Source organism: Eutrigla gurnardus (genome assembly GCF_963514095.1).
Source record: "Eutrigla gurnardus genome assembly, chromosome: 14".
Lineage (NCBI taxonomy): Eukaryota > Metazoa > Chordata > Actinopteri > Perciformes > Triglidae > Eutrigla > Eutrigla gurnardus.
In genome coordinates this window covers 1,995,067-2,009,438 of record NC_139937.1, presented here as the reverse complement: position 1 = coordinate 2,009,438, position 14,372 = coordinate 1,995,067, and the positions used below count along the sequence as shown (strand labels likewise).

The window sequence follows — 14,372 nt, the reverse complement described above, 5'->3', positions numbered from 1 at the left end:
AATAAAAGTGCTAAGTAGAACCATATAAGGTTCTTCGGCTTGTCTCATAGGAGAACCCTTTTTGGCTCCAGGTAGAACCTTTTATAAAGGTTCCACCTGGAACCCTTTTGGAAGGTTCTACCGAGAACCCCACATAAAGGGTTATACCTATAACTGTGTGTGTAAGGTTCCATCCAGAACCCCCCATGAGAGGTTCTACAAAGAACCCATACTGGGGGTTCCACCAAGAACCCTTTCATTTTCCAAGGGTTTCATCTAGAACCCAAACAGGATTCGTGTAATCTCCAGCAACGGTGACATGGCAGAAAGGGGAGACAAAAAAGAGTTTTAGTTCCATCAATCCAAGGTGTATTTACTGTGCCTTATTGTAAGCTATCTACAAACAATAAAATAATGCATGGTCCAATGAAAGGAATCAGAGTACATACTGTATGTAGTTATCGTGACAGTGGAACAGAATCGTGAGAAAGTGAGGGAACCCCACAAAGTTTTCACATTGATTTAAATAATGTTAAAATACTTTTCAGTGTTATGTTACAAGTACTCAAAATGTTACATATTGTAACAATAATGGAAATCTCAGCAAAACCCTCTTTTTCAAGCCAATGGCACACACTGTGGCTTACACAGCTTGGCTTTCGTCCAAGCTGTGTAAGTCATTTCTACAAGAAAACAAACAAACAAGCAAAAGACAAAACATAACAAGAAACAAATGCTTAGTCCAACTTTCATCATCAAAGTCCTCAGCTAGGGTCGAGCATGCTGAAATAAGATATTACATTTAGCTCACCTTGATTCTCTGAAGTTTCTTCTGGTCTCTCTCTCTTCTGTTCTTCTTTGGTCTGTTCTGTTCGCAGTAATCACTATTGGTATGTCACACCTGGTTTGTAGAGGGTGAAGACCAGACTATATGGTGCAATCCATGGGGCAACCAGTTCTTAACTCACACATGACAGCCACCATGGGGCCAGCTCCCAGGCCCAACACACCAAACCTCGCCCCTTTCCCCTGGGAGATCAAGGTTCAATTCCTGGCATCAACAAACCCTGATGTAGTAGCCCCAAAGTCAGTGTTACAATATGATTTTTTCATCAGTTAAGGCTTGGCCTCTGACATCAAAGACCTTTCTTTATCACTGAACTTTTGTGCAGCTTCACAACTTGACTAAGCCAGTAAGCAGGGTACAGCAGCCATGGGATGAGGCTGATCATGGAAAAGTATGAGGAGGAGACAAATACATGAGTAAAATTGTCTGTAAAATAAGTGTTTAATTGTCTGTCACTAATCCACACATCACCTCAGTAGGCATTAACATGGTCACTCTGCATCAACCAGGCCTTGAACTCACAACTTCAAACTGTATCTCTAGATCACGTGACTTTGTAACAAACTTTCAAAAGCCTTTGTCCAGTGAGTAGTATAGCTCACTTAGATGCCCCAGAAAGAGGGGTTATATCCTTGCTGTAGGGACCCAGGGTTCAATTCCCCTGGCTGCTTCTTTGCTGTGTGTCAATTTCCTCCTGAAGAAGGAAAATCTGTTTTTTTGGGATAAAAATTCTGATATGTTTTTGTCAAACATCATCTACCATGACTCTTGTACGAATTTTGTACATTTGTTACACAAAGACTACCAGGTATTTTGACGTATTACCATTATCACCCTTTCTGGGGCTTGAACCCACATCGTCTGGCACCAAGAACCAGCTCCTAGCCAACTGAGCTAATTGTCTGGAAGTGCAGTCAGCAAGGTATGATATCTGTCAACATGGGAATTGAACCTGTGACCTAAAAGCAGAAGTCACAGTTTGTACAGACAGAGCTAAACAGACACATCAGCTCCCTCTGTCTGACCACTGACATGAAGGACAACCTGGCTGTGTGAGTGAGTGTGGCGAGTCAGAGGAGGCCCTGATCTACACATTCTGCTGGATAGCTCAGTGGGTAATGGTACAGACTTTAGATTTGGAGGGTGGGGGTTAAAATCCCAGTCACAGCTAATCTTTGCCTGGGTCAACAAGATTGGCTGATGAAGGTCTTGCTTTCTTATAATTAATGGTTGTGAAAATAAATTGGTAACAGAACATTTCAGTTATGGGACTACCATTATTTGTATGTCTGATCAGAATGTGTAAGGTGATAGACTAGTATGGTGGACCTGATGACTCCACCCAGCTAGCAGGTTAGCTCAGTCACTACTGCCAGTGACTTTAGACTGGGAGGCAGGTGTTCAAATCCCAAGATGGGCAATTATGTTGCAGTTTGATCAACAGGATCTGGAGAAGAACAAATAAACAAAAAAATGGATATGAAAAGTATTTGTATCAGTAGTCACAAGGAATTGTATTTTGCACCATTAAGTGTTATCAGGAAGTATGCCCCTGGTGACACAGGATCTTATACCCATGCTTTCAACAATCCCTGAAGAACTCTTTCTTCCAAAAACGGTTCTCTGGATCAAAATAGTTCTTACTGGAACCCTTAGCATTACCAAGAACCCTTAAAAACCTTTTATTCAGGAAAGGGGTTTTAAAGGGTTCTCTCGATCAAAATGGTTCTTACTGGAACCATTAGTGTTACCAAGAACCCTTGAAAAACCCTTTCTTCGGGAAAGGGTTTTTCAGAAGCAAATGGTTCCAGGTAGAACCTCAGCCCTTGTGAAAGAACCCTATTGGAACCCTTATTTCTAAGAGTGTACAGTCCAAATATGGTCACTTCCTTCACTGGTTGGAAAATTCAAAGATGGCGTCAAAATGCCAAACCCGATGCTTTGAAACCACAGTCCACAAACTAACGGGTCACGTGATCATGACCACTTCTTATATTGGCCATATCATTTTGCTAAAAGTGTATTATTAACTTGCAAAATGAGTGTAAAGAGTGTGCATTTACTCTGGCACACGGCTGAAAGTGAATGGCTTGAGAGAAAATGCTTCAAGAATCAGGATTAGTGTTCAAGCATTCAGAAAACACTGTAATGATCTTCCCCAAGTTTGTCCAACACAAATGTGTGCCAACAACTCTGATGAAAGAAGAAATGAAATGCACCAGTTTTGACAACGTCCTTTCCTCTGATGTGTATGCCTGATGGTAATTTGGTTTTGACACAGAAGACCTCTAAGATCTGGGCCACCAGGTCCATAGAGATCAACGAAATTATTGAGAATCAGTGACTCTGCTCACCAATCATTTCTGTTTCTTTAAAAGAGCAATAGAAAAGGTACAATGTGTGAAGGGATAAAAAAATAAAATAAAAAACAAACAGCATTTGAAATTGAATTCCCTGTGGGCAATAAGGGGTGAATAGCAATAGTGCATTTTTGAACAATGTTGCCGAGTATAATTATTTGCACAACTATTTGTTAGCCTACAGCCTTCATACATCTCACCAACACAAAAGAGCAGAATATGCTTAAAATCAAAGATAGGATTACAGAATATACTTATTAACATGGCAAAATGTGTAAACTATGGTTTCTTCATGAAAGGGAGTTACAGATAAACATTTCAACCCTACATGGTTTTCATCATGTAGTGATCGTTTCATCGTGTGTACGCTTCATCAGCATTTTTGGAACATATATATATATAATAAATAAATAAATATAAAATATACCAATTCAACAGGACTTAAATTCACATCTATCGAATGTATTGCTATATATTTTTTCACCTCCATTTATCTATTTTGTGTCTATTTGTTAATGAGCAGGAGGTCCTAATATCTGTGTGTCTTGACAAAACAGCCTCGAGACCTTGGCTGGGATCCAGTCAAGAGGACAGGCTATGATCAGTAGAAAGCTGGAATCTGTTTTGACTGATACACAGCACGCCTGAATAAATCACTCATCCCTAGTTATGGTGCAGCTTCATCAGCCGTTTCAGAACAAATGAGCAGACCTTGTTAAGACTAGAATCCTAGTGACGTCCCTGCCTAATAGAAAGCTTAGTCTCTAAAGACTTTTTAACTATTACCATTTGTAGAAGCACTTTTTGATTTGGTATTATGTGAGCCCCTTCATACCATTGGATCCTTATTAGTACCCTTAGTTGCCCCCAAGCAACTTGTACTTCTTAAGAGAGTTGAAGAAATTTGGATTACCCACCAAACATCCTGACAAACGCCATCACGGTGTGGCATGGGAACTGCACTACACAGGACAAGGCCACCAACAGGTGATTAAAACGGCACAACCCATCTGTGGAACCTCCTTCCCATCACTTCAGGACACCCAGGCCATAAAGAGGGCACACATCACCATGGACACCCCCAGCACACACTGTTCACATGCTACCGTCTGGCAGCCACTACAGGAGTGTGAGAGCCAGAACAACAAGACTCAGGAACAGTTTCTATCCACAAGCCATCAGGCTGCTGAATGACAGTGCCACACACAAACCAACTCTGTGCATCTTGAACTGTATATTTGCACATTTGCACCATTGCACCATGCTAAATGCACTTTGTTGAATTGCACTCTATTGGTACCTTCATATACACCATTCCTATACAAAAATCGCTGCTAAACTGCACAAACTGTAAATATATTTTGTTCTTTTGTAGGCTACATATTTTTCTATGTTTTAAACATTTATACCTTTAGCTCTTAGTGGATATTTTTTCTATCCTATTTTCTATTTGAGGTGACTTTGTGAAGGGAAACTGCAAAATAAGAATTTCATTCAACAAAACATTTGAATATGAGCCTGAGTAGAGCGCAAAGAACACGCCTGTGTCGGGTCAATTCAACATATTTCTTCCTCCTACCCATACCTCCCTCTACTGGTTGAAAATGAGGTTAAGTATATATGAAGTCGACGCCATCAAACTATCGTTTTTGCACTGCTCTAACAACAACAGAAGCCTAAATAAAATACATTGTTATTGTGGTTTCACCACTGAAAACCTGAAGAGCTGGCAGATCATTAATTAGAACTGAAATATTCCTTACACTGTACAGGATGGAGAGCTCGATGGCTCCAAGGACGAAATTTTGATTTCAAAGGTGGGGGGGGGACACAAGTATTTTTAATAAAACTCTAACTCTTTCAGTTCACTGTGTTTTCTAGTAGTTCTTCTAGTTTTCTATTGCTACTTTTAAGTCTACTATTCCCTTTTTTGGTTTGACTGGTTGTAAATCATGTAGCAAAACATTATCACCCAATTCTAATCCAATAGTTATAATAACAACAATAATAATAATAATTTTATTGATCAGATTATTGAGAGCTTTGTAGATGATGAGGAGGATCTTGAAGTGGATATGCTGCTTTATTGGGAGCCAGTGAAGGTGTTGCAGGATGGGTGTAACGCATTTCTATGAGTAACTTACACTTTTCTTTTTTTAGACACCCTGGCTGCGTCTAATTACCAAACACACATACACACGCACGCGCGCACATACGCACGGACACCGATTCAAACGTTAATGTAAATAAAACCTCTGATATTACAATCCTTCTAGCTGACGTGAATTAACTTCCAGTAGCGGACTCCTGTAGGACTCCTGACCGCAGACTAGCAGACCGTCGGTGTGCAAGATGGAGTGACAGCGGGGACAGCCAATCACACAAGAAACGGCAGAGCCAATCGAGGAGCTTGTGGGCGGTCTAAACTAAGGGAAACAGGCTTCAGCTTGAGCGGACGTTTTCCGCTTGGTCCTAGTGCTTGACGCGTCTCTGTTTAATATAGTGTAACATTTGTTTTTGGACGGTAAAAAGTGCAGGGGACAAAAACGGCCTTTTGAAAAAGTGCAGGGGACATGTCCCCTGTGTCCCCCCTCCAAAATTACGTCCGTGGATGGCTCCATGTTTTCATTGGCCTACTGCCCACGTTGAGTGAAGGAAATGAGCCCTGGATATTGTGACTAAAGGAACACTCAGAATTAAGCGTGTAGATTCCATGATGCAAAGCTGAGACCATTATAGGGTTCATTATAGGGAGGCAGAATAGCATTTTTCTTTTCATCGTCATCGGGAAAACAGCAGGTTGGATATACCGCAATATTGTTTCTGAAAGAAAACGAATTAGTTCAAATACTTAGTATTTTTTATTTTACTGCATGTCGTGGTCCATACTCCAGTCCAGTTGGTGGCGCTAACGAGCCTCTAAGCTGGTTTGCTAACTGTCATACTAACGAAGGAAAACTCGACGGCGCTGTGCATTGTGGGGGCCCGGCGATAAGTAACAGAAAGGTGGCTGCTAAGAGCACGTTGACGGCTCACTAACGGATAAACATACATATATTTAAGTGTTATATCACCACACACGGCAGCAGTTTAAACACAACGACAGACTCGAGTGGCACACGGTCGTATCCGGACGGACCGGCGGTAATGTTTTTAATACTGTATACGATGTTAGCTAACGTACTAGCTACAGCTAAGGGTCAGTGTAAAGATACTTGGAAAAACTAACATGGTGTTTGATAGACACGTTGGAAACAGTGGCGACGTTAGTAGCCTGAATACATGTCGTGAAGTTCACCGTTCTCGTGTTTTTGTAGAAACCATGTCCGTACTGGGAGGACTGGCGAACGTTGGAGCGTCCTTCCGTCGCTTTGCCGGGAGGCTGCTAACGTTTCACACGGCCAGGGACATCTCTACTGGTGAGTAGTACTGGTTTGTTATTGTGTCTGTAGTGTAGCACATAGGGGACACTGTGCGTGCATGTAAATTATTTTTGATGTCCATGCGTTAAAGCGATGCTTGACCCGTTTTTGCATGAAACTTTGTATTGTTAGCGACCCGGTAGTGTTTGAACGGTCGTGCATCATTCCCTCATTTCCCAGAGACGGAGATCTCCAGGTTTCTATTCTGAAAAAGAGCCTCTGATGACATATATAGTCTGTTGCGTCATTGGAGGCTCCTTTTAGAAGGTCAGTGGTGGGACTCACTGGGGCTACAGACCTATTACTGACCAGTGGTGGGACCCACTGAGACTAGAGACCTGTTGCAGACCAGTGGTGGGACCCACTGAGACTACAGACCTATTACTGACCAGTGGTGGGACCCACTGAGACTACAGACCTGTTGCAGACCAGTGGTGGGACCCACTGAGACTACAGACCTATTACTGACCAGTGGTGGGACCCACTGAGACTACAGACCTGTTGCAGACCAGTTGTGGGATCCACTGAGACTACAGACCATGGTTTATTGCCAAATACGTCACATATAAGGAATTTGTCTTGGTCTTCAGTGCACATGAAGTTTACAAACAATAAACAATAGGCAAGTACCGCAGTGAAAGAACATTAGTCAAGGTGAAAAAAAAAGACAATTTCCAAAAATAATGATTCAAATAAAGATATACACTGTTCAAAAAAATAAAGGGAACACTAAAACAACCTAATGTAACTGTTAGTTAATCATATTTCTGAGATATCAGCCTGTCCAATTAGGAAGCAGCACTGATTGGGAATCAATTTCACCTGCTGTTGTGCAAATGGAACAGACCACAGGTGGAAACAGTTGGACAGGTGTACCTAATAAAGTGGCTGAAAAAGAGAAAATATCCAGTGAGCAGCAGTTCTGTGGGCGCAAATGCCTTGTTGATGCCAGAGGTCAGAGGAGAATGGCCAGACTGGTTCGAGCTGATAGAAAGGCAACAGTAACTCAAATAACCACTCGTTACAACCGAGGTATGCAGAAGAGCATCTCTGAACGCACAACACGTCGAACCTTGAGGCGGATGGGCTACAGCAGCATAAGACCACACCGGGTGCCACTCCTGTCAGCTATGAACAGGAAACTGAGGCTACAATTCGCACAGGCTCACCAAAATTGGACAATAGAAGATTGGAAAAGCGTTGTCTGGTCTGATGAGTCTCGATTTCTGCTGCGACATTCGGATGGTAGGGTCAGCAGTGTTTCCCCTGCCATTGTACAGGCCTGGCGGCTCGCCAGGCCAAGGAGACCTGCCGCCAGGCCAAAAAAAAAATCAATATACCAAAAATAAGCCACCTATCAATTCATTCATAAATCAATAATCATTTACATTAGGAGCGCCTCCGCGCAGCACAGCAGACTTGCTCCGCAAGACGCGCGGCCGCAACAATCCTCGCCGCGCGCTCCCGCTACTTTTTTTCTTCGTGTACTTTACGCGCTTGATGTTGTTCTGATGCCGTTCCGCCTCGTTAAACCACCACGATGTCGCTTTCTACTTTGAAAACACGGAACGTTGACACTGTATTTTGATAAGCTGTTGCACTCTTCAGACTCGTGGTGTGAGCGGAACCGGTCCATAGGGTCCATAATATTTATTTTATTACATTACATTATTATTTATTTTTACATAATAAAAATGCCGCTGTGTGTCTCCGTCCAAAACCCGCTGCGCTCGCGCTGTCTGCTCGCACAGATCCGCTCGTGCGCACATGCGCTGATGCAGGTCGAGTGGCCGGTTGTGACGTATGTACAACCGGCCAAAGCCCGTTTGCCCCCCCTCCCCGGGGGGGGGGGGGGGGGGGGGGAGGATTGTTTTTGATAAGATGTGGAACTTTGAGTTAACTGCTGTTGAGTAAACCTATAACTTATATTTTACTTGATAAAATAAGACAATATATGCACTCATATGTCATTGTAGTGTTTTACAGTATCTGTAGCTATTAATGTGATGCTCATCATTTTCCAGCCATATTTTTCTGGACCCTGATCATTTCCATCAACCAGCACCTTAATAAGTCACTCTCTCCTTGTGATCTTGAATACACTCTGGTTGAACAAAAATGTTGAATGCAAATATAATAATTGCAGAATTGCAGACTGCTTGCTGTGCCACCTGACTTAATCCAACTGCACCAATACACCATCCCACGCGTCTCGTCTGTTTAGGGTTTTTTCGGTGGGTACCACCGGGCCTGAAAAAAATTCTAGGGGAAACACTGGTCAGAATTTGGCGTCAACAACATGAAAGCATGGATCCATCCTGCCTTGTATCAACGGTTCAGGCTGGTGGTGGTGGTGTAAGGGTGTGGGGGATATTTTCTTGGCACACTTTGGGCCCATTAGTACCAATTGAGCATCGTGTCAACGCCACAGCCTACCTGAGTATTGTTGCTGACCATGTCCATCCCTTTATGACCACAGTGTACCCATCTTCTGATGGCTACTTCCAGCAGGATAACGCACCATGTCATAAAGTGAGAATCATCTCAGACTGGTTTCTTGAACAGGACAATGAGTTCACTGTACTCAAATGGCCTCCAGTCACCAGATCTCAATCCAATAGAGCAACTTTGGGATGTGGTGGAACGGGAGATTTGCATCATGGATGTGCAGCCGACAAATCTGCAGCAACTGCGTGATGCTATTAGGGATGCAAATTATCAAGTAATTAATTAATCGATAGTTGTTCCATCTTATCGTTCGATTAATTGATAAGCGGCAATTCTTCAGAGAAGCTGAATTTCCCTCTGAATAGGTTCTATCTATACGCAACATAAAATGCTATCTTCCTTATGATATAAAGAAAATGCAAATCATATTTTGAATAATTTCATTTTAATGCATCAATTTGGTGAATTTTGAGAACCAAAATATGACATATCAATTACTGACCAATTTCTTACAAACTGCTGGTTCTGATACAAATATTGACATACTAAATAGGGTTGAGGAGTTTAAGCATTCAAGAAAAGATGAAAACAAAAATGACTAAAACACAGTGCTGAGCCTTTAAACTATTAGTCTATTATAACTTATTATTAATATAAGTGGGTGACTATTCCTCAGCCTTCCTTGGTGTTTTGGTTTAGACTGAAGCCTCGTTCACATACGTCTCCACTCGCCCACAACTGTCATTGAATGTGAATGTGTTCGCGAGTGAAGCGAGTACCAATCGGAATGTAGAATAGAGATGATTGACAGTTGACGTCAACAGAGAGTTCCACAGAGTGTTGTCGCTTGAACTAGCCGCTGGCGGCAGTGAATTTGTTTTGCCAGCAAGTAGAATTCAGCGAGAAAGCGAGTGTCGGGGCGGGTAGCGACGTATGTGAACGGGGCTATACGCGCCGTCCATCTCGCCAGCTGAGGGGGGGGGTCAGCGCGGGGGACGCCTTGCCATGGCGACGGGGGAAAACGGAACGTTGATAAGCCAAACCAGCCGTGAGGATTTCCCCTTATAATAAGTGCTGCTGCCCCCTGTTTCGGCCTATTATTAGAGCCGCTAGTTAAATCCATTTGCCTTGATAAAATGATTTTGGGCGAACATCGACACTATGGCGGCCTAAATTAGACGATGGCGGTGCACCATAGTCTCGGCAATGTGTGGGAAACACCACTTCACGTTTGTCTTGTTGTTGTCGTCAGAGCCCTGCTTCGCTTGTGTTCGCGCATGTGCGTCAAGTACGTCTGGCGTCAAGCGCGCCCTCGCGTGAATTACGGGTTCAAAATGCAATTAATTGCAATTAATTTATTTTAATCGAGTAATTTCTTATCGACAATTAATCGATAATCGATTAATTGTTTGCATCCCTAGATGCTATCATGTCGATACAGACTAAACTCTCTGAGGAATGTTTCCAGTACCTTGTTGAATCTATGCCACGAAGGATTAAGGCAGTTCTGAAGGCAAAAGGGGGTCCAACCCGGGACTAGCAAGGTGTACCTAATAAAGTGGCCGGTGAGTGTGTGTGTGTGTGTGTGTGTGTGTGTATATATATATATATATATATATATATATATATATTAGGGTTGCACATCTCTCTGTGATAAACGATTCGATATGCATCTAGATACACAGGTTAAGATTCAATTAAAAAACGATATCCTTTTATTACAGACCGATTCGAATCGATTCCATACAGTGTAAGAACGATACGATTTGATTTGTTGTAGATAGTTTATAAAATAAAGAAGCCAATTCTATGAAAGTGACAGTACAATAGTTTCTTTTCAAACATGTAAAATACCACATATCCCTAAGCATTGTGGCTGTATGGCACTGGAAAAAACAAAACAAAAACGGAACAACAAAATCACATGTCAATGTATTCATTATTAGACATGGCTGAATCGTTGGATGGCGGTCACAGGATAGTGTCGTGGACGCTACCCATGCGTTTTCAGGCCCCGAAAACGCTGGATCTGTATGGATCGACCGGCCAAAACCCACAAGACTTGTACGTTTACCCACAAAAAAGTGTTTCTGTGTGGACGGCCTCTAAAGGCGAGTCCACACCGGAAGAACTGCCCGACTCGCGTCGGTAAATTAAGTCGGGCTACTTAATATGGCCGACTCGAGCAACGACATGGGCGGTTCATACCTACGGAATTACAGCCGACGCCATACGTTCCGCGCTTGCGCGAGATGTAAGGTCTCCAAAACAACAGGCGGCGCTAATCTGTATTCTGGGCCAAAAAACACGAAAACCGGAAGTAGCCGGTCCTCTCTAGACCATAAACACAGAGCACGCTGTCCTCACCAGTCACTGTTGTCAGCAGAGTGAGGTTGTAGACTGTAGTTGTGATTACTCTCTGAACGGAAAAATCTAAAATGTAACATGTAACCCGATTCCACTGTTTATCTGGTATGTTTACCATCGTCACTTCCGGGCTTCACTGATTCGCTAGTCAAGCTGCTAGCCTCCACCAATCAGAATGGTAAAAGAATGACCGACTCGAATGGCGGATTATACATTTGAATCGGCTGAAATGAACGCCGACGTGGGCCGATTCGTGCGACCACACCAAGTAGTAGGGCTGCAGCTATCGATTCTTTTTGTAATCGATTAATTTAGCACTTTATCGATCGATTAATCGAGGAATCGGATAAAAAAAAATTGCGTTTTTAAACAACCAAAACAAATAATGCATAACGAAAATGATGTGGCTGTAAAATGATCAAGCATTTCTAAAAAAAATAAACAGAGGTATTCATTCCAACTCCAAAATATATGTATTTAGCTTTCTCTATCACTACAGTAACTGTTTGACCATTCTTTTCTCTGCTTTGAACGCCTCCGTGTCTCCCGTTTGGGCAAACACAACAACTTACGGCCAAGCGTAAATCAGGCTTTCCGATTGGCTGTAAAAGCTGCTACAGGAGCCAATACGAGCGTCCGATGCATAAACGTAACTCTATACGTCACTCGCAAGATGGCGGATGAGAAGTGATCGATATACATAAACCTTTGTTAAACTCTGCTCTGAGCATTCCACCAGAGCCTTAAGATCTGTCTCAAGTGGAGATTGTAACATCCCTAAGCGTAGCTCTGCCTTTGCTCAATCTGCCTTCTCTTTTAAATCTGTCAAATCATGGAACAATCTTCCAACTAATCTGAAACTTTGTACAGACTTCAATGTTTTCTCCCGGGAAGTCAAACAATGGATCCTAAGAAATCAGACATGTCAGCATTAATCATGAGCCTAAATTATTCTTAACCTTGGCAAAGTGTGAAGTATTTTAATAACTGTATGTTTTGTTAACTGATATGAAATAGGACTATGTCCTGAGTGTTTGTGATGTGTGAGAGGGTGTATATGCATGTGTATGGATGTTTATAATGCTATGTAAATTGATAATTCTTATATTTCTATTGTTCTTATTCACCTGCCCAGGGACTACGGATGGAAAGTAGCTAGTAAGCTAAATCCGGTACAAGGCATCTCGTCTCATTTCGAGACTAATGTTATTTTGTACATTGTCCCTGATACAAATAAACTTATTAAACTAAACTAAAACAAAACGGAGAAATGCGCCACGGAGACGAGGAGACATCTAGTCACACATTTTACTACTTTACGCATTCGTTTTGTTGTCAGAAATAAATCGCTCACATGGGCAAGCAGGATACCGTTGTTTAGCCCCATTTCTCTAGTTTAAGAGGGGGGAAAAACGCATGTTTCTAGCGAAAAATTCAGAATGAATGACCGTGTATGACGCGCTGGTGTGCTTCCTGAACAACGGTCCGTGTGGAACAATCAGATCCCTGCACATAGGCGCGTCATAGGAATTTAACGAGGCTTCGAGGCAGATGTTTTGCCTCGAGGAATTTTCATAATCGAGTTAATCGAGTAACTCGATGAATCGTTGCAGCCCTACCAAGTAGACACATGTCACGGACGCCGACTCTCTCAAAGACGCCGATTTCGGTCCGGTGTGGACTCGCCTTAACAGTAGTTCTGTAATTAATTCGCGCGCCAGTTTTATTTATTTTTATAGCGTGTAAATCCACGCACCGAACCGTACCGTTTCGGTTCAATAGGAATACATGTATTGTTACACCCCTATTATTGACTAATCAATGAATATGGTAATTGCAGCAGAACTGAATGTGCTGTATGTGCAAAAGGTACAGAATACTGACGTGACTCAATATACATCCTTCAGGTACGTGCTGTCAGATCCGGATGCATGCCATCCCTCAGCTGAAGAAGGTGGACAGGTGGACCGAGAAGAGGAGCATGTATGGAGTTTATGACAACATAGGCATCTTAGGTAACTGTCCTCAACCAATTCAAGCCTATTTGAGACACTCACATTTTAATGTCTTGTTTTTGTTGAATAAAGAATTGTTTGTTTGTGTAGTTTTTTTAAGTTTGTGTTTGCTTGTTAGTTTAGAAGAACCACAGGACCAAAGGCATGTGTAATGAGTGCTCAGATGATACCTTGAGGAGTTGTCTGACCTCCTCACTTTGTGTCTGCAGGAGACTTTAAAGCTCATCCCAAAGACCTCATCGTGGCTCCCTGTTGGCTGAAGGCTTTCAAAGGTAACGAAATGCAGCGTCTAATTATGAAAAAAAAGATGGTGGGGGACAGAATGATGACACTGGACAGACACAACTTGGAGAAGAGGATCCGCTTCCTCTACAGACGCTACAACCGCACTGGCAAACACCGCTAATGCTGAACAAATATACTGGGAAGTACATCTGATCAGCCATGAAGGACTGCTGGAGTCTAGCTGTGTGATTCCATCCTTTGCTGTATGTTACCATTTCTTCTAAGTTATCATTCATGTAAAGAGAACATGCGTTTCTTCCTTTACTTTTGTTTATTGATTGTTTGATAACATGGATCAATCTGAGTGGTCATGAGATGATTGAAAAATAAAGAGATATATGTATGTATTATTATTCTTTCTCTCATCTTATTTTTTGTGACTTATATTCAATTTATTTAGAAATGTTATGTTTTGAAAGGCTGATTATTACCTCTTCTGGCCTTGTACCAACACATGCAACCTGAGGAAAACTGAACAATGATGGCTGAGTAGGTTTGCATAAGGCTAAACTAATAGCCACATTTTCTCTCTGAAACACTTCACAGATATCATAGCTCGATAGCGCCTAAGATCACATTTTATTATCTTAAATAATAATAACATGGTAAAATTACATTTGAACTTATTCCAAGACTGAGGTGGTTTGTT

At 42.1% G+C, this 14,372-nt stretch overlaps 2 protein-coding genes across 2 annotated transcripts in view; one reads left to right on the top strand and one right to left on the bottom strand.

Moving 5' to 3' along the window:
- rbp5 (retinol binding protein 1a, cellular) overlaps window positions 1-14,372 on the bottom strand; it is a 71,317-nt gene that overhangs the window by 13,386 nt on the left and 43,559 nt on the right. The gene's annotated exons all lie outside the window — the stretch shown is intronic.
- mrpl51 (mitochondrial ribosomal protein L51) lies at window positions 6,154-14,076 on the top strand. The gene is made up of 4 exons (XM_084027381.1): window positions 6,154-6,330; window positions 6,504-6,605; window positions 13,331-13,438; window positions 13,648-14,076. The coding sequence occupies exons 2-4, from the start codon at window positions 6,509-6,511 to the stop codon at window positions 13,842-13,844; spliced, it is 402 nt and encodes a 133-aa protein (XP_083883507.1). The 5' UTR covers window positions 6,154-6,330; window positions 6,504-6,508; the 3' UTR covers window positions 13,845-14,076.

Coding starts and splice junctions, on each gene's coding strand:
- mrpl51 (XM_084027381.1), top strand. CDS start 6,509: ATGTCCGTACTGGGAGGACTGGCGAACGTTGGAGCGTCCTTCCGTCGC. Junction 6,606..13,330: donor GGCCAGGGACATCTCTACTG/GTGAGTAGTACT, acceptor TACATCCTTCAG/GTACGTGCTGTCAGATCCGG. Junction 13,439..13,647: donor TGACAACATAGGCATCTTAG/GTAACTGTCCTC, acceptor TTGTGTCTGCAG/GAGACTTTAAAGCTCATCCC.